We start from the raw sequence: 27,453 nt of genomic DNA on the forward strand, positions 1-27,453 counted from the left end.
GCGATGACGTCATTTAGCAACTTCTAGCGACTTTTAGGACAGCCAATATCTACTTTCCTTATAGAGGAGTTGGTAACAATGCATTTTTGTCATATTTTGGACCACATACTAATCTATGACGTTTTTGTCACATTTTGGATGACATACTAAACTATGACGTTGAGATAAAGTGTAAGACTGTAGTAAGTCACTAGGTGGCAGTGTTGCCCTAAAAGATGATGGAAAAGTTCGAAATTTAATTTGTACTCCTCATACAAAAGATGTACACACTGAAAGTCAAAAAAATGTTTTAATGTAGATGGTTTTCCTACAGAGGAAACAAGTTTAGATTAGAAAATAATTCATTTAACATTAAGACTATCTTTGTCTACTCGGTCAACAAATGTCACAACACATATTAAAACATGTTCAAATAAGAGATGCATGTTAACAAAAAGCCTACAAGAACTACACCTCCTATTTTTGTCAGGAATTTGAAAAAAATGGTAAAGTCAAGGCAGCTATTTTACACAACAAAATAGAGGCACCAAGGGTTGTTTTTTTATATATATATACGCAGATGTCGGGGAGTCAAGAAATGAGCTGCACTCGGCTCAGAGTACAGGATTTCAGAGGTGTGTTACGAAGTGGCCTCTGTGTTGAAGGGTGCGCTTGTTTTTGTGAACTTGGAAAAGCAAAAAGTTGCACCTTTGGTCCATTTGAATAGTTCGAGTTGAACCCCACAACTCTGGTAAAAAAGGGTGCAGACAGACAGACAGACAGCTCAGTCCCAATGTCCACCTCACAGACTGTGACTCTTCAAAGTCGTTCCACTGTGAGATCAAGTGCTTGACGGCTCTCAGCAGCTTTTGTTTGAGGGAATTAACAAGAAATTACACAGTGATAACATTAAATACAAGCATGACGAGGGAATGTGTGAATATTAACATTTTGTCTGAGCTGGAGAGCAGCACTTGTTTTATCCTATGAAAGGAAGGATGTGTTTTTTTTTTAGATATAGTTTAACAAAATTGAGCATCTCGACTGATAAAATTTGCTAAAACATGAGCTTCGATGGAAATGCTTCCCTCAGCTAACGTGTTTTGAGCCCTTACACCTTCCTGCTCTCACATTTACACCGAGCTCCAAGTCTGTGAGGTTTTAGTGCTTGAGGCTGGACATTGGGACGGAGCCATGGAGGGCGTCTATGAGGAGGCCCTCTTCTCTTCGTACGGGGACTCGTACACCTCCATGGGTGGGCAGGTGCACACGAGGTGCTGGTCGCCGTAGATGTCGTCGATCCTGGAGATGGTTGGCCAGAATTTGGTCTCTGGCCTGATGAAGGGCTACAGAGACGGAGAAAGCGAAAAGAAAGTCATTTAATGATTATTTACTGCACGATGCAAAGTCGGGCTTCAATAACTTGATTAAAACAGATAAGACTAGAAACAGTCTTAAATGGGGTCTTAAATGTATACCAAAAAATCTGTCTGGCTCATTGTTAGTTTTGTTTGACTTCATTTATAGCTGCAACTAGCAACACCTTTTTTCTATAAGATGTTGCTGAATTATCTGTTTAAATGAGGGCTAAATATGTCATCTTCACATCTTTTTTCCAGGAAACATTCAATTTACAACATTGCAATACAGCAAAAAGAAGCCAATCCTCATGTTAATGGGAGCTGGAACCAGCAAATGTTTGGCATTTCTGCTTTAATTGTAAATTAAATTATTGGATTAACAAATTAGAGATTCATTTTCAGTCACATTTCAGTTAGACTTTTATGTGTGCTGTTTCTGAAGGAAAAAAAGCAGCCAAAAACTCCACCATTTCAAATGAAACGACACATTTCAACCTCAATCTGGGCTCAAATTAAGTTCGTGGGCTGGAAATTAAACTATGCTATGATGTTTTTGTGAGTTTTCGGACGACATACTAAACTATGATGTTTTTGTCACATTTTGGACGACATACTAAACTATGACGTTTTAGTGATATTTTGAATGATATACTATTACGTTTTTACCCCATTTTTGATGACATGCTAAACCATAACGTTTTAGTGACGACATACTAAACTAAGACATTTTTTCAACTAACAAGAATAGCAACTCGTTGCCGTCATCTTTGCACCATAGTAGTTTCTAAAAAGTGAGGCTCTGTTTCAACCTCAGGTTGGCTACCCACTGATTTAGTAGAACTCATGCAATCACATCATCGGCTTTGCAAATGATCTTAATTTGGCACATGATCTGCTTTTCACAAGAGTTATACAGGTCAAGTATTTAAGGATGCCATGTGTAAGAATTTCCTTTGGAAAGTCAAGTCATCCGGTGTATGTTTTCTCTTTTTCCCTACATTTTTTTCAAGTTTAAGAAGATCCCCTTTATCACAATGCAAGCTCAGAAGTCTTTTCCACACAACGGTAGCCTTCGTTTCTCCTACTCGAGACTAAATGTAAACAAATTCAGACTGGTGTGTGGGTGTGATTTCTGACACATTAGGCTGTTCTGTGCCCCTCCTCCATAACTTCTGCTGTCTCATTCAGACCAAGCCAAGGCAGCAACTATAACCATTTCAGCATTTTACAGGAGAACTGATGTCTTGCCGTCGGGTCAGCATTCTGCAAGTGAGCTTATCATTTGTTTATAAGCTGCACCCTGCAGACTCCAACCTGGGACTTCCCTTTAGTAATGAAATCGCTCACTAAGACCCCAAATGAACCCACCACTGATGCACACTTGAAAGTTGTCCCTCAAGACAGCTTTTCTTTTAGCTCTGTTCTCTGCTTAACAGGTTGGACAGCTCTCATCTGAAAGGTTCCTTCAGCTCTAACTCTACCAGTCCTGTCAGCTTCTGGTTGGTCATGACTCTTTGTGGTCACATGTGAGTCATGGTCTCCTGATTCAAGATGTAAATGAGTGTTGAGCTGTCTGGGGGTTGGATCTCAGCTGCATTGTAAGTGACTGATGAATCATCTCATAGACTCTGTTTTCAGTAATGTCTCTCCAGTTTGGCTTCTTTAACTCCTCCTTTCAAACATCTGCCATCTCTGACTAAAACTTTTACATTGTTGTCCAAGGAATTGTGTTCTGTGATGTGTCATGCCCTTGTGAAGCAGGTGATGCGTTTTCCTGAAGTACAGATATGTGGATTCCTCTCTACACTACACTGTTCTGCCTGTACGCAAGTGTTTGACCGCTGACAGTGTTTTCATGCATTCTCTTTCCTCTCTGTCCTTCTGAACACAGAATCCAATGCATCCTTGATGCTGCTCTCCACTGCACTGATGTTTAGGCTGTCACTCGCCATGTTTTTATCTTGATTCGGGTCTAACTAATGCACCTAAACCGGTGGATGGCAGCAGTTCCTGCAAATGAGATGAAGTCTCTGTTCTCCACATATTCTCTATATGGATTGATCACTATTGGAGACACTGATAAGCCCATAGTCATGCCTTAATGTGTGTTTCTATCTATAGAAACCTTTCTATTATTGGAAATAGGTGGTAGTCTACCAATTATGAGGGTTTCTACAGACAGATGCACAGCTGTACCGGTGTCTCTTTATGGAAGATGGATTTGTCTTGAGCTCCCTTGTAGAACTGCTGCCACCTTCTGGTTCAGGAGAGCAACATCCAGTTCACTTGGGAGGAAGTCAGAGGAAACTGGTCTTCTTTGACTGTGCAGTGGACGCTAAAGCAAACAGAAAACCTGTAAACCCATTAATATTTACTATTTGATTCTTACCATTTGAGCACAAGCTGGTGGTTTTCAGAAACTGAGCTAGAACTGAGATCAGAATGTGTCCACAACGACAGAGGCCAAGAAGGAGGATGACAAACACGTCAGAAAAGCAGTTAACACAGGCATTTACTTAAACTAGGCCATTGTCAAAGTCTCAAAAGACACACAGTTGAAAATTACAGTGCCCTAGGAAGATCACATTTGGTTGATCTGCATTTCCAACTATTGCAATGTGCTTCATATTCCTTCTGATCCACATGAACAGTTGGTTTGTAGGTCCAGTCCAGTTATAGCACACTGTCTGTTTAGAGAGACACTCTGAAGGTATTACCAAATGGAGATTTGAGTTTATTGCTCATTATTCCTTTTTAAAGCTGAACTCTGACATCATCCAGCTGCTGGATGTGAGCTCAGCTGCTCTGCCTGGCTGGGATGTCAGATATATTATTGTTTGGACATCCAGCTGTTACCATCTGAACCCCTGGTGCTTCTTCTATGACCGATATGTTTTTCTGTTTATTGTGCATCGCTGACTGAGGATTGTATTGAAGCTACTGTATTACTAAACTCCAAAATATACACATCTGTCATAGAAGCATCGCAGGTTAAAACAGAAACAGCTGGACACTTTCATAGCACCACAGATGAAAAATAACCGTATAATCCAGCCAAGGCTGCACATCACAGCTGGATCTTTGAAATAAACGGTGAGCAATAAAGGCCTCTCATCGTCTGTCGTCTATAGTATTTCCCTAAGCAGGTTTACTGCGTAGGTTTACTGAGCAACAAATGTAATCCTTTTTTCTGTTATACCTTGAGCATGTCTCTCTGACCATTCATGTGGATCAGAAGGAACGTGAAGCGTATTGCAAGGAAAAGCAAAATTCATTACGACACAAAGCACAAGTAGCAGTGCTCAAATTCTCAGCATGACCTTTAGGGGACTCCGTAGAAGAGAACAATCAGCAGAACAATGACGTTATTCTTTATGTTACAGGAGAATCTGAAAAACTCAGGACGTTGCTCAACACATACCACATCTCTGGGCACTTCAAGCTCACTAATATGCACTCATTAGAGGAAACAATGTCCACATGCTGACCAGAGAGGACTGATTGTTTGAAAGAGGAGTGAAAAATGTAATCTAAATCAATTGCTAAACAGAAGAGGAGGCTTACAGTCGCTTACAATGCAGTTTTGAGCTCTTACAACCAATTCACATCTCATTTTATGCAATGATTGAGTGGGTCAATGTGCCCACAATAACCAGACAGGAGCTCAGATGTCTGGGACTCCCCACTAGTCAGTTAGAAGTGAGGAATCCTTTCAGATTCGAGGTAAAAATGCCCGAGAAAAAACTTGTGCGAAAACAGAAGCTCCTGAAATATTTGCAATAATATTTCTTTAATAATTGGGGTGAAGTCACACTTTAAGATTCTCACCCTCTTTCATTTTGGAACACCAGAAGCCTTCCACAGTCTGAAGGGGACAATTACCACTTCCAGGTATTACCAAGTATTTCTCTAAAACATGTTATGAATGAACATTAACAGTGAGCCTGAAGGATAATTTGCAACTAAACAACTGCTACTGAAAATAAATGAGTTTGTTTTTTTTTTGTTTTTTTTACATCAAAGAATGTTTTTTTTTTTTTTAAATTGAATATCTCCACTAGGTTTCATTTTCTTGCTTATAAATGTTGATTCTTTATAGTATTAACATAATTCTCATATCCATCATCACATTTTATCCTGCATAAGAAAATAAAAATGAAAACATTGCTAAATATAACTTCAGAGCTGAAAATCCCACATTAAGATATTCTACTCTATATTTTATAGAGTAATTATTTTGAAACTTTTTCATATTTATTGGTGATATTTTAAGTTTTTAAAAATCTTATATGAATCTGTAATTTATTTATATTTCTTTTTTTTGAAAATGGGCACTTTTATTGAGTTTTGCAAGTTCTTCATTTTCTAATGCTATTCAATATCAGAAATTGGCTCAGAAAAGTTTGAAATGTGCAAAATAATGTGTATTTAGCAACTGAGCAAATTAACAAATAAATATTTTGTCAGGACACGCACATCAAGATCACATCATCTAGTATGCAACAACAATTTAGACATTTTTCTTTACCTTCTACTGTTTGTTTTGTTAGTGAAGCACTTCATAATGTGCTTCACAAAGGTTAGTTTTAGTTGCAAGATCTTGGTGCACTTCAGACTTTTGACCACTAGAGGGAACTCAAGACAAAGAATTTCCTCCCTGAAGCACCTTTGTCTCTGCAGAAAAGTTGAAGTGATGAGGACACTCACCAAGGGGAAAGCAGCGTATTCTCTGGAGTAGGGTCTGTCCCAGTTGGAGGATGAGATGCAGGCCAGAGAGTGAGGAGCCATCTGCACATAAACACACCATGTGAGGACCTCAGATGACACTTTACAGCTTATATCTGTCATTGTGAGACACTGTTTCACCTCATAGAAAGGGTCAAATCAGTGTACCTTTAGTGGGTTAATTCTGGAGTCCATCCTTCCCTCCTCGATGTCTGCGATCTCCTGCCGGATTCCCATCAGGGCGTCGCAGAACCGATCCATCTCAGCTTTGTCCTCCGACTCCGTGGGCTCGATCATCAGAGTGCCAGCCACCGGCCACGACATGGTGGGTGCGTGGAAACCTGGACACCAGCACAAATACAGAAACTCAAACTCAAATCAGAATTTTTTAAATCAAAATCAGAACAAACTTAATAAGAGTCCAGCTCCAGCAGTGCTACCATAAACACGGTTTCCGTTACAGTTAAGGAGGAATGTCTTCAATTCATTTTACCATAATCCTGCAGCCTCTTGGCCACATCGACAGCCTCAATGTTGGCCGTCTTTTTGAACGGCCTCACGTCCAGGATGAACTCGTGGGCTACAAAACCTGTGCAGACCGACACAACACAAAAGCTTCAAAGTGTTACGTCTTAGTATTTAGAGACATCCCTGGAAATCCAGAGAGCACATCAGCATACATCTATAGAAACAACGTTTTACCTTTCCTGCCTTTGAAGAGGATTTTATAGTGACCCTCCAGCCTCTTGGCCATGTAGTTGGCGTTGAGGATGGCCACTTCTGTAGCGTGAACCAGTCCTTTGGATCCCATCATCTAAATCAGGAGGAGTCACACCAGTTAGAAGTTACAAACAAGGAGTTGCATTAAAAGTATGGACTGTTAAAGCTGTGACACATGTACCTCAGGTTTTGCTAAAATGTCAACGAATCATTTTCAGCTGAAATTATTCCTTTTCTGTCAGTCTTTTTACTACAGCCTGCACCTCATGACCCTTCAGACCACTTCTGCCTCACAGACAGTAAGAAAAGTCACTTATTAACTATGTCATTAACAGTTACTAACTACTTAGTGTGACACCTTTACCTTCCTTCACAGGCACTTTATCACAAATTCACATCTTAGCTCACATGACTCTGACATGAAGTTCACGTGACGTCCACTGGACTTTAACAACTCATCTGTCAAGAGCCAGGACAGTTTAAATGACTGAAAACTTTGAGTCATTTTTACAGTTTTGTAGAGTTTAAATCACAAAGTCAACAAGCTTGTTCCAATCTTTTTCCAGAAATGTTCTTTACCATATTTCTTGAGTCCCTCATGACATTTTCTGCATGTTTAGACATATTCAGATTTAGAGTATCACACCGACTCACGCTGACCTTGATATAAGCCCAGGAGATGGGCAGGATGGCGCTGGAGCCCCAGGGAGCAGCGCTGATGGTGCCCAGCGAGCTGCTGGTGTTGACCGACTGCATGGGAACCACCGGGTGGCTCGGCAGGAAGGGGGCGAGGTGGGCCTTCCTGATGAGGAGGAGCAGGAGGAGAAGATGTCAAAAGAACATACTGGGAGACTCAGAGGTTAAAAGTTTTTCATAGATACACCATTTTTACATGTGATCTAACCACAGGGGGCAGATGAAACATAAAAGATTACAGCTAGCTTTTCACCTGTAATGCAGTATAAACACGCAGGTGTGCAGTTTTCAGCTAAGCCTAGACATTATTTCACACCTGACCTTCAATCTCAAACACTGATGCAAATGTTTAGATGCACACACGCAAAATAATTTGACATTTTCTCGGTTTGTCTACTTCATATTCTGACTTACACTCCAATCGGCCCCATGCCGGGTCCTCCTCCACCATGAGGGATGCAGAAGGTTTTGTGCAGGTTCAGGTGAGAAACATCGGAGCCGTAATCTCCAGGACGACACAAACCCACCTGGAAAACAGACAAGGAAGAAAACTTTAAATGAAGCTTTTGTATGGCTTTGATTCTTGTTCATTATTTATACGGTGTATTTATTAAACATTTCTTAAGCTTATAGCCTCTTTGTTTTTGTCCTCTGAATTTTTATTCTGCACAATTGTTGGCGAGCTGCTGCTTACACACTGAACAGAAAACAAGAATTGGAAGATCTCTAAATTTACCCTCAGCAGTTATTATTTTCCATGTATTTCAGTTAGTCAGTGTAAAGGCAGAAAATAGGACTGTTTAGTTTCAGTTTAAATTTGACTGCAATTTGCAAGTGTTTTAAAATTATTTATGCAGTTAAAAAGGATGGATTGTGTAGCTAAAACCCTCTAAAATGCGCATTTTCCTGCAGTATTAAAAAGGATTTCAAAAGGATTTTGAAAAATACTGTATTAAGTTGCTATAAGCTGGTCATAAAAGGCAGCGACACAAAAACTTACTGAAATCTTGAGAAATCTCATTAAAAATCATGTGAATTTCTAAAGTGTATTTATAAAGCGTCTTATGTTTGATTGTCCAGTTATTAATAGTCACGTGACTTGACATGACCAGTCAAAGAGGAGGAAGTTTACATGTTAAAAGTCAAAGGTCTGTAAGTCTGTCAGGGATTGGTGGAGGTAGATGGGCGTGGAAGCTCTCCTCTGCATATTGCGGAGACCAGAGGTTATCTATTTACAGCACGATAACGCACGTCTATAAACCATTATCCAATTGGCCTTCAGTTTTCACAAGTGCTTTCCGCTTTTTGCAGCACAAAAAAGAAACATGATTGTTCTCGAACCTGTGCATTCATGTTGGCGCCATCCAGATACACCTGGCCTCCGTTACTGTGGATGAGATCGCACACGTCTCTGATCCGCTCCTCAAACACACCGAACGTGGAGGGGTAGGTGATCATCATGGCCGCCAGGCTCGCCTTGTGTTTGTCCACCTGCAAGAGACGAGTGGGTTTAGGAGACAATGAAGAGTAACATCAGCTGACGAAAATCTGACCTGTGACCTCTGAGCTGTGAGAACGCTCAGTAGCTCTTGATGCCACAACTGGGGATTTACTTTACTGAATTATATCCCAGAGTGAGCAACAAATATATAGACAATAATTTTACACAAATTGCTTTACCTGCCATTGGTATAAAAAGAGCCCTTAAGACCAGACAAAAGAAATTAAGATCTAGAAACTAAGTCTTCACTGCTTTGTTGAAGAAAACTGTAGAGAAAAAAAAGCCAAAAAAGTATGCTTAATTTCTCAGCAGGGGGCGATGTCATACTGACGTTTAAGGTAAAGTACCAAAAACACTAGAGCCTACAAACTCTGTGCTATCTGCAAATGCTCACGTCTATCTACTTCCCAGATATAATGCATTAGCCCAAACTGCAAATAACTCCACTGATATCACCAGAAAGACACGACCAAGCTCGTCGTACAACCAACTTTTTCCAAACTTCAGCTCTCACCAGGGCTTTGAGGTGCGACAGGTCGATGTTTCCGTCTTTGTCCACCTCCACTACTTGAACCTTCATGCCGGCCATCTGAGCGCTGGCTGGGTTGGTGCCGTGGGCAGATTTAGGGATTAGGCAGACCTGGAGGAAGAGGAAAAATATCAGTGAGTAAAAAGATAATTACATGAATGAGCAGCCAAGATAATAGTGAGAATTCATCAGCAGATTGTAGCGTATTTATAGCCTTTTGTTGTTAAAAAAAGAGGCTATGACTGCAGGTTCTGCAAGAAAAGCCACAAGATGTTAAACCGAAAGGATCTGTGTGGACTAAGTGTGGATCAAGAGGCTTTCAACTACAATAGGGGAATATTATTAGGATTTATCTCCTTGATCAAACTTGAATCTGAAAATCCTAATCTGCCCAGAAAACAGACTAAAATAAAGCCATGAAGGGATTTAATACCTTCCATTTTTTTCAAAGCAGGTAGTAGTTTTATAGTAGTGTCGCAGTATAGTGGTAGTTTATTGTAGAATAAATGATAAAACAGATTTTCCTTATATTGGCTCAGTTAGTGTGAGGATATGCTGCAGCTCTCTGGTTGAATTTTGATCGGGCCAACACTCACCTCGGCTACTAATGTGTAACCTGCCAGCAGGCCACTAATTGATTTTATCCCTTATTAGGGTGACACTTTTGGGATTTTGCAACTTAGTCACACACAGGGAAACTGGGGCACAAAGACCTTCGGGTTGGATAACGCTGAAGCAACCGGCTCCACGCTGCTTTCCCAAAGTCTTAAACCTCCTAATATGGAATCTTGAAAGCAGGTAGCCTATAGTCGGATCACAGCGTTTTCAGCCCCTCTGTTTGCACAAACAGTTGGACCTTGACTGTTTCCAGGGATCAGGCCGCTATCTAAGATGTACTTATGAGGACGCTATTAAAAAACAAAGGCCAAATTACAGTACGAGGAAAGAATAGTTGAGTCAGCCGGTCTATAATCTGAGGGGTTGTTCTTATCTCCGCTTGTCCTCGAGCTGCTGCCAATCAGTTCGTCCGGATACTGAAGGAACTTCTCACAAGGAGACCTAAAACATGTTAACCTGTGATGTCAAAGTGACCTATTGTAGTTTGTGAACAATAAAGCGTACGGTCAGGAACTCACACTGACAGGCTTTACACTGAGTGAGTCATGCTCTGATGCTCTTTATTAACCTCTGTGAGTCAGCGAAATCAAAGAAACCACTGGTGATAAATCGTCTCTAGCGGTCAGCCATGTAGCTCTGGTGATGACAGAACATACATCTGGGAGTAACAAAGTTATTGCTCTTAGAGGCATATAATCTGTTTAAAGTTGTATTTTCTGTTAGGTTTCTGCACCAGCTAAAGTATTATAGTTTCTGTTAATAATTTTTTCATAACTTCACGTTTATATGACTTGGCCTCTTTAGTTCTCTTTATTCAAACTGACACTTTCTTTCTCAGAGTTAGATGAGAAAACAGATACCACCACCTTGTCTATGCATTAAATGTTAAACAGCAGCCTGGAGGGGATTAGATTATCTGAACACAGAGATGGCTAACCTGGCTCTGTGTAAAGCTAACATGCAGTGGTAAATTAATCATTTAATGTAATCGACATGGTACTCTAACTTTTCCCTCTAAACTACACAGGGAATAATAGGTCCTTGTATTAGTAAACAGCCTTAAATGCCTCTAAAATACTGACACCGTATGCCTAAATTCACTTTGTCCAATTCAGTTTTAAGCACTGCCCAAGGTTTTTGTAATTTTAGTGTTTATGAGTATGAAAATGATATTAGTGCCTCAGAAGTACGGTTAAATAAACAGAAGGACAGGACTTTTTATTGTGGAATGAAAACAATGAATGTATGAATGAATGTCGCTCCAAAATAAAATGTGCTGGATGCAAAAACAGTACTCTATGAACTGCATTAGATTAGTAGGAAAGTACACTCAAAATCCAAAATTACTCTAAAGAAAGACATGCCTTCTTTAAAAAACAAAAAAAACACCACATTTAAATAGCACAATTTGTCAGTCAAAGTATAAAACAAAAAGAAACGCTAGATGTTGAACTTTCCAACAGTCCTTGATCTACTCGTCTGTGACGTGCCGTTTAGTCAGAAAATGTAATCAAATCTAAGTGTAAAATCATGATATCTTATCAAATTTGCTTTATTCTCAATTAGAAATTCACAAAAAACACAGTTTGCATTAACCTGATCCTGTAAAAAACTAAGAAACTGTGCACCCCTCGTCGCAACCATGCAGCCATTGTTGACTGAGCTCCGACCAACAAAGGTGTGACAAAAACTCAGGGACTTTTCGACTGACCTGGGCTGAACTGCAGGCGGTGTTTACACAGATAGACAGGAAACAAGTATGCAAAGGGATGAAAGATTGTGAACATTAAGCTGCTATTCAACAAATGATTTCTCATCAGTCAAATCTGAAGAAGAACAACAGGACATGTACACCTCATTTTTTGTGCAGATTTTTTTGTTTTTCTGTGATGCACCGGTCTGCTGGACATATGAGATGCACAGATATGGTCTTTGCATTACAAAATGTCAAACTATTCCTTCCAGTATACTTTTCTCCCAACTGTTCTATGAATCTTACTCTCACTGTGAGTTCCCTAATCTTCGTTTTAAAAGCCTGAAGTGATTTATTATCATTCGCTAATTGACAGTGATTGTTGATATAAGTGGTTTTCTGTAAAGGGGACACTTACACTTCTTGAGCTCTCTCCCTTTGAGTTCAGGTAGGCTTTTATGGCAGCCAGGCCAGCATATTCTCCCTGAGCTCCACTGGAGGAAAAAAAAAAGACACATACACCATGATTATGTATCTGAGACGCACATCCTTACCTCAACAAAGTCCAAAGAGCGGTCTACAGACATTACCAAAAGAGGCAAAAGAAAGATGGGATGAAAAGCTAACTGCGTGATAACTCTCTTGGCCAATGTAGCGTCGAGCTACTCATGAACCCGCCGCTGCTGATACGTGGTGATAGACAACAGAGGTGGGTGTGCGTTTTATCAGCTGGAACGTGAAATACGAAACATGTAGTTCACAATTCCAGGATACCGAAAGTCGGAAACCAGTGTTATACTTCCAATTTTCTACTCTTTTATTAGCATTTATGCATAATAACAAGTCACTAATATAACTTCCTAATCATAGCATGATCAGTAAATCATGCATGATAAAAAAATAAATAAAAAATCACTGTCAATATAATTTGAACAGTTACTGTACAGGGCCATCGAAGCAATCATTACTCTCAAAGCATTTCTCATATTTGATCAGAAATGCTTTAAACGTGTTAAATGGGGACTTCTGATTGTTTCAAGGCTTCTTGTAAAGCAGGGGTGCCAAACATAAGGCCTGCGGGCCAAAACCGGCCCACCAGAGAGTCCAATACGGCCCACGGGATGACATTGCAAAGTATAAAAATTACAGAGGTGAAAATGAATACTTACTGGGAAAATATTTAAAGACATTGAACATTGTGCAATATAAGATCAGTCAGCAGCTTCAATACAAAAGTGCTTCATGCACTGAGACAAGTTTTTTGTATTTATGTATAAATATTCTACATTTACAAGGCAGGGGGACAACTGAACCTCTTCTTCCTTAATAATGTGTCAGTTCAGGAGGTAAGGACTACTACACAGATGTGGAAATGATGTGAATTTAAAATAATTTCCACATCTTCACAAGTTGTTTGGATCATAAAGTAAAATACTATATTGTTCATTTCCAGATACACTGCGATCTGTAAGTTGCAATGCACAAAATGCTAAATGCTAAACAATAACCCGTCATTTTGTCTTTTCAATATAACTAACATCTATATAAACAATATTATCTGGTACATCAAAAGTTTTTAGTCGCTAAAATTGGTATCAAGCCCAGAAATCTAGTATCAGTCGGGCTCGACTAAACGCAAAGTAGAGAGTCTTGAGTCTTGTGCTAAGGGTCTAGTCAACTAATGATAACTGGTATCAGCCCTGACAAAAAATACATATCAGCTGAACCCTAATAATGATTTCAGTCCAAAGTTTAAAAGCAGGCCTGCACTGTTAAATAAGAGTTTGAAAATATCTGCAGGTTTGTGTTCTCACCTGTTGGGCTGGAAGGAGATCTTGTCGTAGCCCGTCACCTCACAGAGGTCCTTCTCCAGCTGCCTGAAGAGTTTCTGGTAACCTTCAGCCTGATCCAGAGGCACGAAGGGGTGGATGTTGCCAAACTCCCTCCAGGTGATGGGCTGAAGAAAGCAGGAGCAGCAAAACAGGGGGAAAAGCAGAAAGTTGAAGGAAAATCTGGTTGACAAGAAATTCTACGTGGAGGTGGCTTTGAACTGCTACATGACAACTAAACCATCTCTATCTGACTGAAGACTTTTTGCTAAAACCAAGTTAGTGGTGCTTATGACGAGGATTTCAGAACATACAACTTCTTCTTTTCACTGATTTACTCACCATGAGCTCTGATGAACTGTTCAGCTTCATGGTGCAGGAGCCCTGAAGAGGAAAATAAGATGTTACTCCAGCATATGACAAGATGTGAGTTTTAGTTGTTTGTAAATGGTTTGTAAATGTTGGGACTAACCAGTGGAATCATGCTGTGCACCAGTGAGATGTCCTTGTTCTCCAGACGCTTCATGTATCGCACGATGTTGGTCTCAGAGTGGTAACTGAGGGAAAAGATTCACCATTATTACTACTATTCTATGACACAATTAACTAATATGTCTCTAAGTGCTGTACTTTCAAAGTGCTTTAGCAGACAGGTAGAGTAAGCACTTCTCAAAGATGGAGGACTCAGACATAAGAAGTCCAGATACCAGGCTGTCTTTATGGCACTAATAAAGATAATATGTTCCACTTTTCAAAGGCGTGCTTAAGTACTTTGCAGCTATTGAAAAGTTAATCCCGCTGCAAAAATCTGCTGTTAAAATGCACAGAGTTCTTGCTTTCTTAGGAACAGCACATCCTTTAGATCTGCCTGCGGGTATAACAAGGCTAAACATAAAATTATTCTCAATTAAAATGATGTTTGACAATTAAATCAATTTGTTACTCGACAAAAAAAAAAAACTGTGTTACCAGCAGTAGCAAGTGCAGCAGGATTTCCTATCAGATAAGTAAGAAAAGAACTGAGTGCTACATTTTTTTCTGTTGTGGAATGTAGTGATTATGGATGTAATAGAACAGCTTGAACATCAGTAGCACAGGAAGTGCAGCTGTGGTTGATAACAGATAACAAAAATGGAAATCTGGCTTCTGATAATTGTAGACAAACATTCCACAAAGGCCAATCATGTTATTAAGTCTTGCCAGCCTGTTGTTTAAAAAAAAAAAAAGGATATATATATATATATATATATATATATATATATATATATATATATATATATATATATATATATATATATATATATATATATATGGGACCAGCTATCAGCCTGGCCAGTCATCAGGTCTAATACTGAGCATTGTTCCTTGAACCGATTATTTAAAAAATCATTTTAAATTAAACATTTGCAAAAAATAAACAAAAGGCATTTCAGTGAGGCTTTGTGTAATTCTAGATTTTGACACCAAGATCTTCATTATGAATGCACCTCTATGTCGGCTATCGGTCTCCTTGCATACTAACAATCGGAATCTGCCATTAAAAATATATTTGTTTATCCCTAATTATGTGCCAAAATGTAAATAAACTGGGAACCAACCTGTTGAAGACCTGGTGTGTGAGGTACTTGCTTGTCCTCTTGAAAGGACTTCCCATGATGCCCTTCACCCTCTCACCCATCTTTTCAGCAATTAGCTCCTGGAAGTATCAAATTACAAACTGATGTTTTCAGCTTTCACTCTGCAACCTAAAATCAACCTCAGTGCTGATTTAAAATGTGCAAAAAGTAGTAAGATGTAATGAACAAATGAATGCAAAGAAAAGAAAGAATGAATGTAACCATTAACGTACAGCTGAAGATTCACAGCCAAACACCCAGAGCAGGTCGTCCAAGTCTCTCTCCGTCACCGTCTCATCCAGAGAGACGCCCAACTGTTTAAAAAGAAGCAGGAATCAATACATACAGCTGTTGAACAAGATAAAAAAAATACAATAAGGTGAGACCTTGAATGAGACTTTCCTCTAAAAAGGGCCAAAAGGACAAATCAGCCAGCGCTGACACAAGAATCAAACAATACTGTGGCTGATCACATCAGACATGTGGATACAGAAGTTTATCACCAAATTCCACAGTCATTTGTGGGGTGTTTTAACTTTTCCGTGGAGGACCAATTAATTTTTTTTTCCGGCCCCCATGCAACAAGTAAGCAACTTTTTTGCCATGAGTTCCTTTGTACATGAGCCTAGAACAGGCAACAACCAGCAAACACACTGGGTTGGTGACTGAAGTAGAAGCTGTTGCATCAGTTGCAGTGTGAACACACTGAGCAATTTTCCAATAAAGAACCATCTTCCAAAAGCAGCCCTGCAGGTTATTATCAGGGATCATCTCAGGGGAATGGACATGTAGGGTCAGCTGCAGAAGAGTGCATCAGAAAACATTTTGCAGCAACAAGGCCGACAGGACTGACAACTAAAGCAGAGAAGTTACTAATTCATGCAATGATTCACACATGAAGCCAGTGGCTCAGTTTTGAATATCAATTTCAGGAAGCTTCTCTGATTTGCATCAATCTACCTTTGTGAGGACTTTTTTTTTTAATCTGAAAACAAGCAGAGAGCCCATCTTACAGTTGAAGATCATTTTCTCTACTCAGCCACAAATGGAATACCTGCTGCCTCCATGCAAGTCCAGCCATCTCAATGAGTGATGATAATGAACTGTAAAACTTTGATTCTGATATTATCAGAAACTTTATGGGGGTGTAGTTTTCAAATTATCGGCTATGCTATCGTGCAATTGCCTTTTCCTTGGATGTAATATTTACAGACTCAGAAGGTTGTTGCACTTGTAAAACGTTTAAAAGTCAATGTTTAAAAATAGAACAGGGGCAGATACCTCTCAATATTTATTTTTTTCTCATTCTAGGAATGTAGATCTGATCCAATTACTGTAACTTTGATAGGGGTCAATGAAACCAACATCAATTCTCTGTGGATTAATGGTTTATCACTAATTATCTGGAAGAAGCATTTCCTCCTGTTTTGACCTGAAAACTGCCCAAAAAAAGTAGTTTTACCTGGAAAACTGACTAAAGGTTCTTATGACAACATGTTTTTCAACCTTGATTCTCCTTCTAAGATTATTTAAAATGGAGCACATGGGCTTTTTTTGTATCATTTGGCATTTTACCTAGAATTCATCTGTAGGCTAAAGTTCACACAATTATTAACCAAAGTCTTTATAGACCAAGTCTCGCCACTTGACAGCCTTAGAGGCCAACACCCCTGAGTAGTTATTTCAAGCCAACAAGTCCAAGTTCCTATCTGAATGACTGGTTAGAAAGCCATAAGTGCAATTTTATGGATCACTAAATCATAAAAACTGCATCTAGAATCACCAGTCAAATCAGATTAAAAAAAAACACACACACACACACACAAAAAGATAATAATTAGTGCCGTAAAGAAGATTAAAAACGCATGTTTCCTCTGCAGGTTGTACTCCCACTAGACTCAGAAAGGCAGGACATACAACTACAGCATTGGTGTTACAGAACTCGGTCACAGATTCGTATTAGGTGAGCATTTACTGAAGCATCAGACATTTTATTGACTCTAATATGAGCTGCTTTGGCTTTGTGAGCTACGTGGCAAAATCTCTCATTTTGTTAAGTAGTTGCTGGAACAATTGACATCTGGGGCATTTATTGATCACAGAGTAATCTAATTGTGCCTTGTGTCTGTGTGGGAGAGGCTCTGGTTGAGGAGTTTTGTGTCAAGATTTTTTTGTCGTGCGTTTCCAAACCCTGATGGTGTCACAATGTTGCAGGTCTGTGGTGATGTGGTGCTAATTTGCTGTTCTACCCCGCAGTGCTACAACAATGGCAAAGCTTAGCCTACAAGCTGTGAGCTTCTGTCCATCATTTGTTTTGTAATCCAAAAGAGTTCCCCTCCACTGACTGCGATCCTTTAAGACTTGCTAAATCACCCGTAAACTGCTCTGAAAGAATGAAAGGTTAATTCTCACCACTCCCTCGGTGTAGACTCGCAGGTTTATCTCCCTCTGCACGGCTCTCTCCAGGATGTCTTTGGCAGCCACGCTACAGTTAATCTTTAGTGTGTCGAAGAACATGTCGCTGTGCAGCCGGTGTCCTGCTCTCTTCAGACCTGAAAGAAAGGTGTGGAGGTGAACAGTTTAATGTGTGTTAAAACAGGAAAAACCTTAATTTTTACAAGGTTTATTGAGTTTTTGTCATTGCGCATAATTTAACAATATGACATACTGGTCTCTGTCTAGCTTTCAATCAATCATCCCCCACAAAATGTAAGATGTAAACACGGAAATCCCAGTTGAAAGCTTAATTAATTCAACAGTTTCCTTCTTTTATACCTCAACAGGTGATATGTAGTATCTCCGATTGATTGGATGTTTACACTTTCTACAAAACTGCTCATCTCACTATTGTGTTGGACAAAATTGCACAAGCCGGCAGAGATGACTACTTCCAGAAGATAATCCTTGTGCTGCACAAAGCAAAAGTCTGACAAACAAACTATAAATGTACCTTCAGCAAGGATCAGCGCGGCGTTGTGCGTCCTCTCAGCGATGTGTTTAAGTCCCTGAGGACCGTGATACAGTGTGTACATAGCAGCCATGTTGGCCAGTAGCGCCTAAGAAAAAGTTATTGAACAACAAGTCGAAAGAAGTTACTTAGCTAATTAAAAACAGAAGAGTAAAATGAAAATAAAATCAAAGCTCTAGGAGTCAGCTAAATGACTGATAGTCTTAACTTTCAACCTTTTCTTCACTTTGCAAACCTTATTAAGTAGTAGTAGGTTCAACTCACACACATTCACTAATGAGCGAAAATAACTAAATGTGAATTAAAAAGCTTTGTATATATTTTGCAGATTTTCTAATCACATTTTGGAATTTTATTGTATTTTGTCATGTATGCAAGAATAAATATGCAGAGGCCATAATGTTATTAATAATAATACTAATAATACTAATAACAATATCCATTCTAGATATTTTTGTAGGTGGCATCTCTATCTGTTCCTTAGTGTGAAGAAGAGTGTTTATGCTAAAAATCTCAACATGAAGTAGTAATTTAATAAAGATCCTTGGGTGTATCTATACTAGTATTCAGGCTATATTTTTCTAGATGAAGTCTTATATATTTTATTTTCATTGACATGAATGTGCATGCTTTTTATACACAGTTTTTTTTCCAAATTGTGGTTTGGGTCATACCTGTGCAGTGCAAATGTTGCTGGTTGCTTTGTCTCTGCGGATGTGCTGCTCTCTGGTCTGCAGTGCAAGACGATACACTTCTTTCCCAGCTGCATCTCTGAAACAACAAAATACATTTTAAGAGTCTCTCAAGAAACTTTCTGAGTTTCTCCTTTAGCTTACGATATTTACTCTTTGATTTTGTCCTGAATTTTGTTTCCCACCTGGTGACTCCAACCATTCTGCCGGGCATCATCCGCACCAGGTTGTCTCTGACAGCGAAGAAGGCAGCGTGTGGACCACCATAGCAGAGGGGAACCCCAAACCTCTGGGAGCTGCCCAGCGCGATGTCGACGCCAAACTCTCCGGGGGGACGCAGCACACAGAGGGCCAGCAGGTCGGTAGCACAGCAAGCCAAGGCCTGGATTGGGGGTAAACGAAAGCAAAATGAGCAGTTGAAATGAACCATGTCATTGTTTAACAAATGTATTCGGAATATAAAACTGTATAAAACTGTATATAAAAAAAAACAACGACTCTTCTGACTAATCTGTACCATTTTGAAGTTATAGTACAAACATGATTCATCCATCCATCAACCAATGACGAAAAGATTGAGTGAAAGTAACTGTAACCCAGTAAATCCTTTCCACTAAAAGTGCACAAAGCCGGTCTTTATATCTAAATATGCACCAGTATTGTCGGCATAAAACTTTAGAGTAGAGTTGCTATACAAAGGGGCATCCAATGATATTCTTGAGACATCTTGAGACTGAGGTTTGGATGTTGGATATAGGCACTACTCCACCTCATGTGAATGATAAATCAAAACTCCTGATCATGCAAACTGATCAGCTCCACTGAAAAATAAATCTTATTAAACAAATGTGTTGTTTAGTAGCACATTACATAATTCCTCGGTATTTAAAATCAAATTATTCAGCGAGTTATTTCTTTTCAATCATGAATTTCCAAAGTTGCCTTAAAGCATGCCTGTCATGTCTTTGCCTGCGGTATTTTTTGTGATTAAAGCGCTCTTACCCCGCCCTTGTGTGCCCGGTCTACCAGGGCAGTGAAGTCCTCCACCCTGCCATCAGTGTCTGGATACTGAAAGAGGACACCGCTCACATCTTTACCGCTGAAGTCCATCTCATGGGGCAGCTTCAGCTCAGTCTTTACCCCAATGTAGCTGCAACATAACAAAGTTTAATAATTAGAGCTCACTGCATTAGAAAAATAGTCAAATAGTAATGCACAGAAGTGAAAACACTGAGCACCTCAAAAAGCAAAAGCCGTCTGTTGTGTTTTTTTGTTTTAATACAATGAAAGGATACCAAACTACGCCATCTTTCTTTGTCACTCACATCATTTCTTGTACATACAAAAGTTGTTTTTATAGGAGAGCTAATACATTGATTGTGTGTGTTTTTAATACATACTTGGCTCTGGTTTGCACCACAGCAATAGTCTGGGGGTGGCAGCGTGGGTCAATGTAGAAAGTTCTTCTTTTGTTCTGTCTGTGAGTAAGAAAAAATGCAAATAATAGAGAACATTGTAATTTGGGTGTGTCAAGAACACGCAAGTTGTACCTCGGATGTACAACAAGTTGTTCCTGATTACAAACAAAGGTTTTGTATTGAAAATACATGTGACTGCTTGGTTATGATTTGTCTCTAAAGCGTGAAAATTATCTTAGAGTCCCTCTCCAGCCATTGATCATTTCCCTGTATTAAAATCACACATTTAGAAGATTTTTTTCTTTAAAACGATCCCTTTATGCCATAAACTAGCTTAGATGTAACTCTTAGAACCTGAAGAATGAAGAATGCTCCCTTAGTTTGGTAAATATGAAAGCCCGGTTGTCTAAATCCATGTTTTTTGAGAGTGTCCCTGCTGTTTGAGCTTAGAAATGCTCAGCTAAGATGTTGACTGCTCATTTTGCTCATAATGAAAACACCATATTAACATGTAAGTATTATTAAAGCTTGTTTTCCACCTTCTGTTAATGATCAACAGCAAGCCAGCATGTAATTACCTGTGGCAGAGCTGCATGGCCTCAGCAGCAGCTGTTCCCTCATCAAGCAGGGAGGCATTAGCCACAGGCATGCCTGTAATGTCACAGATCATGGTTTGATAGTTGAGGAGAGACTCCAGGCGACCCTGAGAGACCTCGGGCTGGTAAGGGGTGTACTGAGTCACCCTGAGGACAAAAACAAATACAATGACTCCACAGAGCGGGTTTGAACACGAGGACAATAGCACAAAGTCGACAGAATTCAAGGAACCAAGACGGGAGAGGAATGCCTTGAATTCCTCCTCCAACACTGGGAGTTTGCAGAAAATGTGGGCAGGGATGGCAGATTTGGATTTGGGTGAAAGGAAGCTTGTTCAGCAGAAAGCTGCAGAAAAGCACATTATCTGTTCTCATGTGAATTGTTTACTAAATCTAAGTCACAAAGTTTCCAATTAAAGGCACGTTACTCTGCACCACTGCAATTAAAGTTCAAATGAGTAACGCAAACTTAGGAATAAACATCAACGGTTATCTGTGAAGAAAGCTCTTTCACGTTTCCATCAGGTTTCTCTTGAGAGAATTTCACCTGATGTCACTTACCAGCCTGCATTCTCCAGGAGGTTGCGCTGAATAGGTGGCGGTACGGAGCAGTTGTAGTAGCCCATGCCGATGTAGGATCTCCATACTTTGTTTTTGGATGCAATCTTCTGTAGAGACTCCAGAACTTCATTCTCACCTGTAAGATATTTATAATGAGGTAATTTGACAAACATCAAATGCAGGATAATGATAAAAACAGTAGCACAACAGTTACCAAGATTTAGAGCTCAAACTACAACATCTAGAAAAAGTTTGCCAACATGAGCCACCATAAGAGTGTGCAGACTTAACACTTTATTGTTAATGAATTTAACTTTTCATGAAATACTCTCAGTTTATGATGCTACAATGTCAGTTAAAATACAAAAATTTGTACAGCAGGACACTAAAATCTGTCAATATGTTTGGTTCTTTGGGACCATTCTGGGTAATGCTGCAAACAAAGTCCTTAAAGGAAAGTGTCGCCAATCAGGAGCGATCTTGGTAAAAACAACTGAGCATTTATTTCAGGCTAACAAGACCAAGCCTCTATTAAAATGAATGGAGAGAGAGCCACAAGTGAATGACTAAAAACTGGGTGAATAGAATCACCAGTCAAATCTGATAAAAGAAAAGTTGGTGAATTTGCCCCAGAATAAGGTATAAAAAGCAGTTATGTCAGTGTAACAACCAATAGATTTCATTTTGGGACTCCTTATAACATGTCTGGCGAATCATTTAACAGATAATCTTTATGGCAATGGCAGCCTCAAAGTGCTGAAATACCTTCAAATTTGAGGTGTTTAAACAACCACATTAACTTAAAAAAAAAACTGGCATTGTCATCCATTTTTACCTGATTTCCAAAGAATCTATCATATACAGTGAATGCAACATGAAATCACATATACCATTTAACATTTTATCTACACAAAGCAGAACACATTAGTATATATTCATGTACAATGCCACACAAGAAATATAACAAGAAATCTCAAAAGATCTGATGAACAGCGTTGCATCACTCATGTGATGAAGGAAATCAGTGAATCATGCAATCAGTCAGATGGTTCTAATATAGTTAGAACTCCAATGATGAGTCAATTACATCTGTTGAGAGACAGACTAATCTCAAAACTATTTTCTCAAATGTCAAAGCTCACTGCATTTGTTGGTTTTAAACTACAGGAAATTTAATGTTTCAGGTTTTGCGCTGTTGCCTAAAGAAAAAGGACATAAGATGACAAAGCCTTGTGCTCGAGAATACCGTTGTGGCCATTTTTCTACTATTTTCTAAAGTTTAATAGGTCAAACTGATAAAAAAAATGATAAACATAATCACTAGTTGACACCCAAAATAATGAAACTGCTTAGAATAAGGCTGAGAATATACTATGAACAATGCATCAAGGGAAAAAACACCTAATAGTTAAACTGGAGATAGATGACGCATGTGTCACATTTCTGTCCATGTCACATCCAAGACTTGTCTTCCCATCAGAGATAAAAGACAAAACCCAAATGGTTTCTGTCCTGATGTTATTTAGCCTCATTCCCCAGTGCCGTTAGGGAGCTCTGCCAGAGCACAACCAGCCTCTGAGATTCCTCTGGCCTTCCTGGCTGCCTAGCAACTCCAAGGAATGGACAATACCGTCCGTCTGAACGCAGAGCCCTGACTTCTCCTGTTTTGGGAAAAGAAAGACATCTCTAGTCCTCGGTGGTGAGCAGGACTGTAGCCAGTGTACAAGTGGACATTTACAGCTTCTTCGAAAGACAAATATAATGCACTCAACTCCGCAAAAAAAGTTTCGAGGTGGTAAACTTGTCTAATTCCTTACAAAAAATAAAATTAAATTTAGTAGACGGTCAGCAGGTTCAGGGTGAGCTGTTAGTGTGTGTATTTTGTGTGTGAATGTGAGCTTGTTTCAGCAGGAAGGACTGCTTTCCCATGGTCCCAGAGTTCTACAGGGCAGCAAAAAAAGCCTGATTCAGAACCATCCAGGAGGTCTATTGTTGAAGAGAGAATCCCTCGCTGGCTCTGCAAACTGAAGCCCTTCAAAGCTGAACAAGCAGAAAACCAGATCGGCCTCCAGTTTGTTTCTTCAGCATGGCTTGTCGCATTATGAAACCTGACAGAGTCAGAGGAGGGGCCGACACCAGGGCAGATCAGGAAAAGCCACAGTACCTGAGCATTAATGACTTCTTATCTCAAGATTTTTTTTTTTCGAAATGTTGGATTTTCTATTGTATCTCACTGGGGGTTGGAACAAACGAACAGCGTCTCATGTCCAGCAATCTGAGTTTATGATTACAGAGTCATTAAGGAGTCTGAAAAACTCCCCGTCAGCATTTATTAATGTGCACAGTCATAAGGTGTCATGACACAACTTACACTAAACAGAACATGCAAGACAGTCTGCACTTCGGTTGGGTGATAATTCAGTGTCACAATTTATCATTTTTCAGTGTTATCATATCATGAAATGATTACATCTGGAGCTGGAACACTGTTAAATGCAAGACTGTTCTGACAACTTGCATACATTTTTCTTGCAATGCAAAAAAAGACTAGTCTGAGCTCCTTGCTTGACAAAACTGCTGCTTTTCTTTCTATTATATCACAATGAAATGAATACGTTCAACCAATAGATCCAATATTATCAGCTAATATTGGCTTATTACAGATATACTGGCATCAACATACATGTTGTCTGACATGAAAACCTTCCTTTATGCATGAGGTAGGACAGCAACTCCACTGTTTACGAGACTTTCAGTACTGTCTGCAGCACATGTAGCAGAGTACATATTACAGTGAAGCAGACAGTGGTGCGGAGTCATGCGGTGTAGTCATTGTAATTTTGAACTAGTTTGTGAAATACATGGCTGGAGAGTTAAACAGTGGCATCATAATTTTCCATTTTCAATACAACTCTAACACACATACGTGTATCAACAATATTGGCCGATATATCAATATCTGAATTTCTGACTTTTTTCAAATATGCTCCCCAGCTTGAGCCTATTCTCTTAATGTTGCAGATGAAAATAGTGACAGCAAATTTCAGCATTTCAACAAAAATGAGCCAAACAGACATATACTGGCACGAGAAAATACACATCATTGGCCGATATGTCAATATCAGAATTTCTTCCTCTCTAAAAGCAGTATCAGCCTCAAAAATCAAGTACTAGTTGGACTCTAGTAGCCACACAAACAAGCCATTTGTTAGCGGCATTGTGCATAATTTTTCGATGTTCCTAGCCTAGCTTCATAAATCATTTATTTTATTTTATTCATTTGACCTTTAACCAGGTAACAATGTTTGAGAACCAGTTCTCATTTAAAAACATGACTGAAACTGAAATAACTGATCAAATATTCATATTCAGAGTGACTAATAATGAAAATAATGGTTAGTTGAAGCACTAATTACATTTAATTTCAGTCTGGTATGATAAAAATAAAACAAACTTATTGAAGACTTTGTTTTCCACTTTATAGGTTAAGGTTTGCCTCCTATATTATTTGTCAATTTAGGATATGTATTGTAACCAGAGAAGTTCTGTTGTTAAAAAGGTGCTGATATCTAATATGCTGCCAGCTTGAACTTATTCTTTTCATTTTTGCACATCTGTACACTCAAAGCAATGACACCAAATGCAATTCAACAAACGACCCAAGCATTTGCATGTAAAAATACACATTATTGACCAAATTTCTTACTCCCTAAAATCAATATTGTTTGAAGCACTATTATATTTGATTTCACTCAGGTATGATTAAAAATGACTAAACCAGTTGAAGAGTTTGTTTTTCACTTAAATCAACAGGACTAATCAGTTCCATGGTCTTTATTTGTTATTTTAGGATATGTATTGACACGAGAAAAGAAATTCTGTTCTGAATATTCTCCCCAGTTTGAGTCTTTTCTTTGAGTTTTGCACATCTGTATGTTCAAAAATGTGCCAGCAAATGCAATTCAATAAATGAGCAAAGCAGACATTTACTGGCATGAGAAAATATGCATTATTAGCCGATATGTCAGCATCAGAATTTCTTATTCTTTAAAATCAGTCTCAAAAATCCAGCATTAGTCAGACTCTAGTAGCCGAGCAAACAAGCCATTTATAATCTCTACTTGAGGCATTAGGAACTTATCACAGACAGTGTGCATTATTTATGGATGTTTATTGTCTGACTTTAGAAATAACTGATCAAATATTCATATTCAGAGTGACTGATACTGAACCTTTCCTTTTAATTTTTGCACATCTGCACACTCAGCACAGAACACCAACAAGTCAACAACTGAGCCATGCAGACATATATTTGCATGTGAAAATACACATTATTTACGCAGCCAGTCTGGGTTTGTTCAGCTTACAACTGAAACAGAGGCAGCTTGAAGGAGGGTGAAATCCATTCTCTTTATAAATTGGATTATCTTCTTTCATTGTCTGCTCCAGTGGCTTAATCATCTGTATCTAAATCGTATGTTTTCCCAGAAATAAACCAAAAGAAACTCGTGAAATGGAGTATTTGGTGCGCACAGTGAGAGAGAGAAAGATGGGGGAAGAACACACACATGGATGCAAATGTAATGCAAAAACATAGGCTACTGAAGTCCCCTTATTAGGAAGCCCCTCGGCTGTGATGTAATGTGAACGCTGTAACCAGATTGAACTGGACTTGGGACTGGAGCTGAAGGCTAAACTTTACACTCCAGTTGCCATCCTATGAGCATCGGCTTCCCATCAGGAGATTGGTGCCGCTCGCCGAGTTCCGCAAAAACAACTCCAAATATGTTCAAAGGAAGACTTAACGGAGGAGAGCGCACAATAGAGGTGCAACCTACATTCCGGCCACTCACTTGGCTCCATTTAACGCCCGCTGGATGTGGTGGGGAAAGAAAGAGGAGGAAAAAAAGAACCTTCACCGTGCAAAATAGCTGCAGATGATTGTGATTTTAGAGGGATATTTCTCATTTTTACGCGCTATTATCGAGGACGCATGGGGATGGAAGCGCAACACGGAGGTGGTGTTGTTGCAGTTAAAACACACATATAATCAAATAAAGCCAAACTTACACACTGGATCATCCATTTTCATACTCCTCTGCATACGGATGGAGGATGGAACTGTGTCTTCGATCAACTGGTCGACTGACTGTGAACACAAAAGCATTTTATTAAACAAAAAAACGCGCGCAATCTGCAGCTCGGTGTGGATTGGATTGTGGGGATCTGGCTGAAATAAGAAATAAAAGCGTCCTCACCTCGAGTCCCAGAACATCCAGCATTTCTCTCTTCTCCCTCTCACCTGGACCGATGTGTCTCTCCGCGAAGTCATCGTGTCTGGGTAATATTCTCTCTATCTGCCGGGAGCTCAGGGCCGCGGACGTCCTCACTCCCCGGACCGCTGCTGCTGTTGTCAGGGACGCGCAGGTGTTTGGGTTCCTGCACTGAAGTTTCCAAACCACGCGGCTCTTGTCACTCAGATGCCTGCACGGTGCGCCGGGATTCACCGACTTGGCCAAGAAGATCCCCCAGGACCTGGCGCAGCTCTGCATCTCTGAATCGCTTCTCAAGACGCCACAGAAAACCGGTGAAGCCTCTTCTTTTTTTTTTTCCTTTCTTTTTTTAAAATTTATTTCCTGCCCTCAAACTCAGCAGAGATTCCCCCCACTGATGCCGACCCGATCCGTGCAGGAGACACTGCCAACTCCTTCAAACTGCTGAGTTTATACAACGGCACAGTTGCACAAGAGCGAACCAATCAGCGAGCAGATGCGGAGTGACGCAGCGACGAGCCCCGGTAAAACAGCTGCTAAACTTTCTCACGTGCCGTCCATCCATTGACCAAGAGGAGGAAAGACAAGGGATTCACTCCAGAGATGTTTCAGAAGTCAGATTCAAAGTCCAGCCTGAACAAGGAGACCAAAGTCAACATGTGTTCAGAGATCATGTGT

The 27,453-nt window shown here is 39.6% G+C and overlaps 1 protein-coding gene across 1 annotated transcript; it reads right to left on the reverse strand.

The window, feature by feature from the left end:
• Window positions 1-270: 270 nt before the first annotated feature.
• Window positions 271-27,212, reverse strand: gldc (glycine dehydrogenase (decarboxylating)). The gene is made up of 25 exons (XM_023288127.3): window positions 26,761-27,212; window positions 26,573-26,651; window positions 21,503-21,638; window positions 20,924-21,088; window positions 20,328-20,405; window positions 19,930-20,077; window positions 19,113-19,309; window positions 18,910-19,006; window positions 18,218-18,323; window positions 17,680-17,819; window positions 15,501-15,581; window positions 15,250-15,347; window positions 14,124-14,208; window positions 13,994-14,035; window positions 13,637-13,779; window positions 12,241-12,316; window positions 9,497-9,622; window positions 8,823-8,972; window positions 7,896-8,008; window positions 7,446-7,587; window positions 6,768-6,879; window positions 6,559-6,654; window positions 6,234-6,406; window positions 6,048-6,128; window positions 271-1,325 (listed from the first exon to the last, which is right to left on the reverse strand). The coding sequence occupies exons 1-25, from the start codon at window positions 27,052-27,054 to the stop codon at window positions 1,185-1,187; spliced, it is 3,099 nt and encodes a 1,032-aa protein (XP_023143895.1). The 5' UTR covers window positions 27,055-27,212; the 3' UTR covers window positions 271-1,184.
• Window positions 27,213-27,453: the final 241 nt, after the last annotated feature.

The sequence above is a fragment of the Amphiprion ocellaris genome, chromosome 6 (genome assembly GCF_022539595.1).
Source record: "Amphiprion ocellaris isolate individual 3 ecotype Okinawa chromosome 6, ASM2253959v1, whole genome shotgun sequence".
Lineage (NCBI taxonomy): Eukaryota > Metazoa > Chordata > Actinopteri > Pomacentridae > Amphiprion > Amphiprion ocellaris.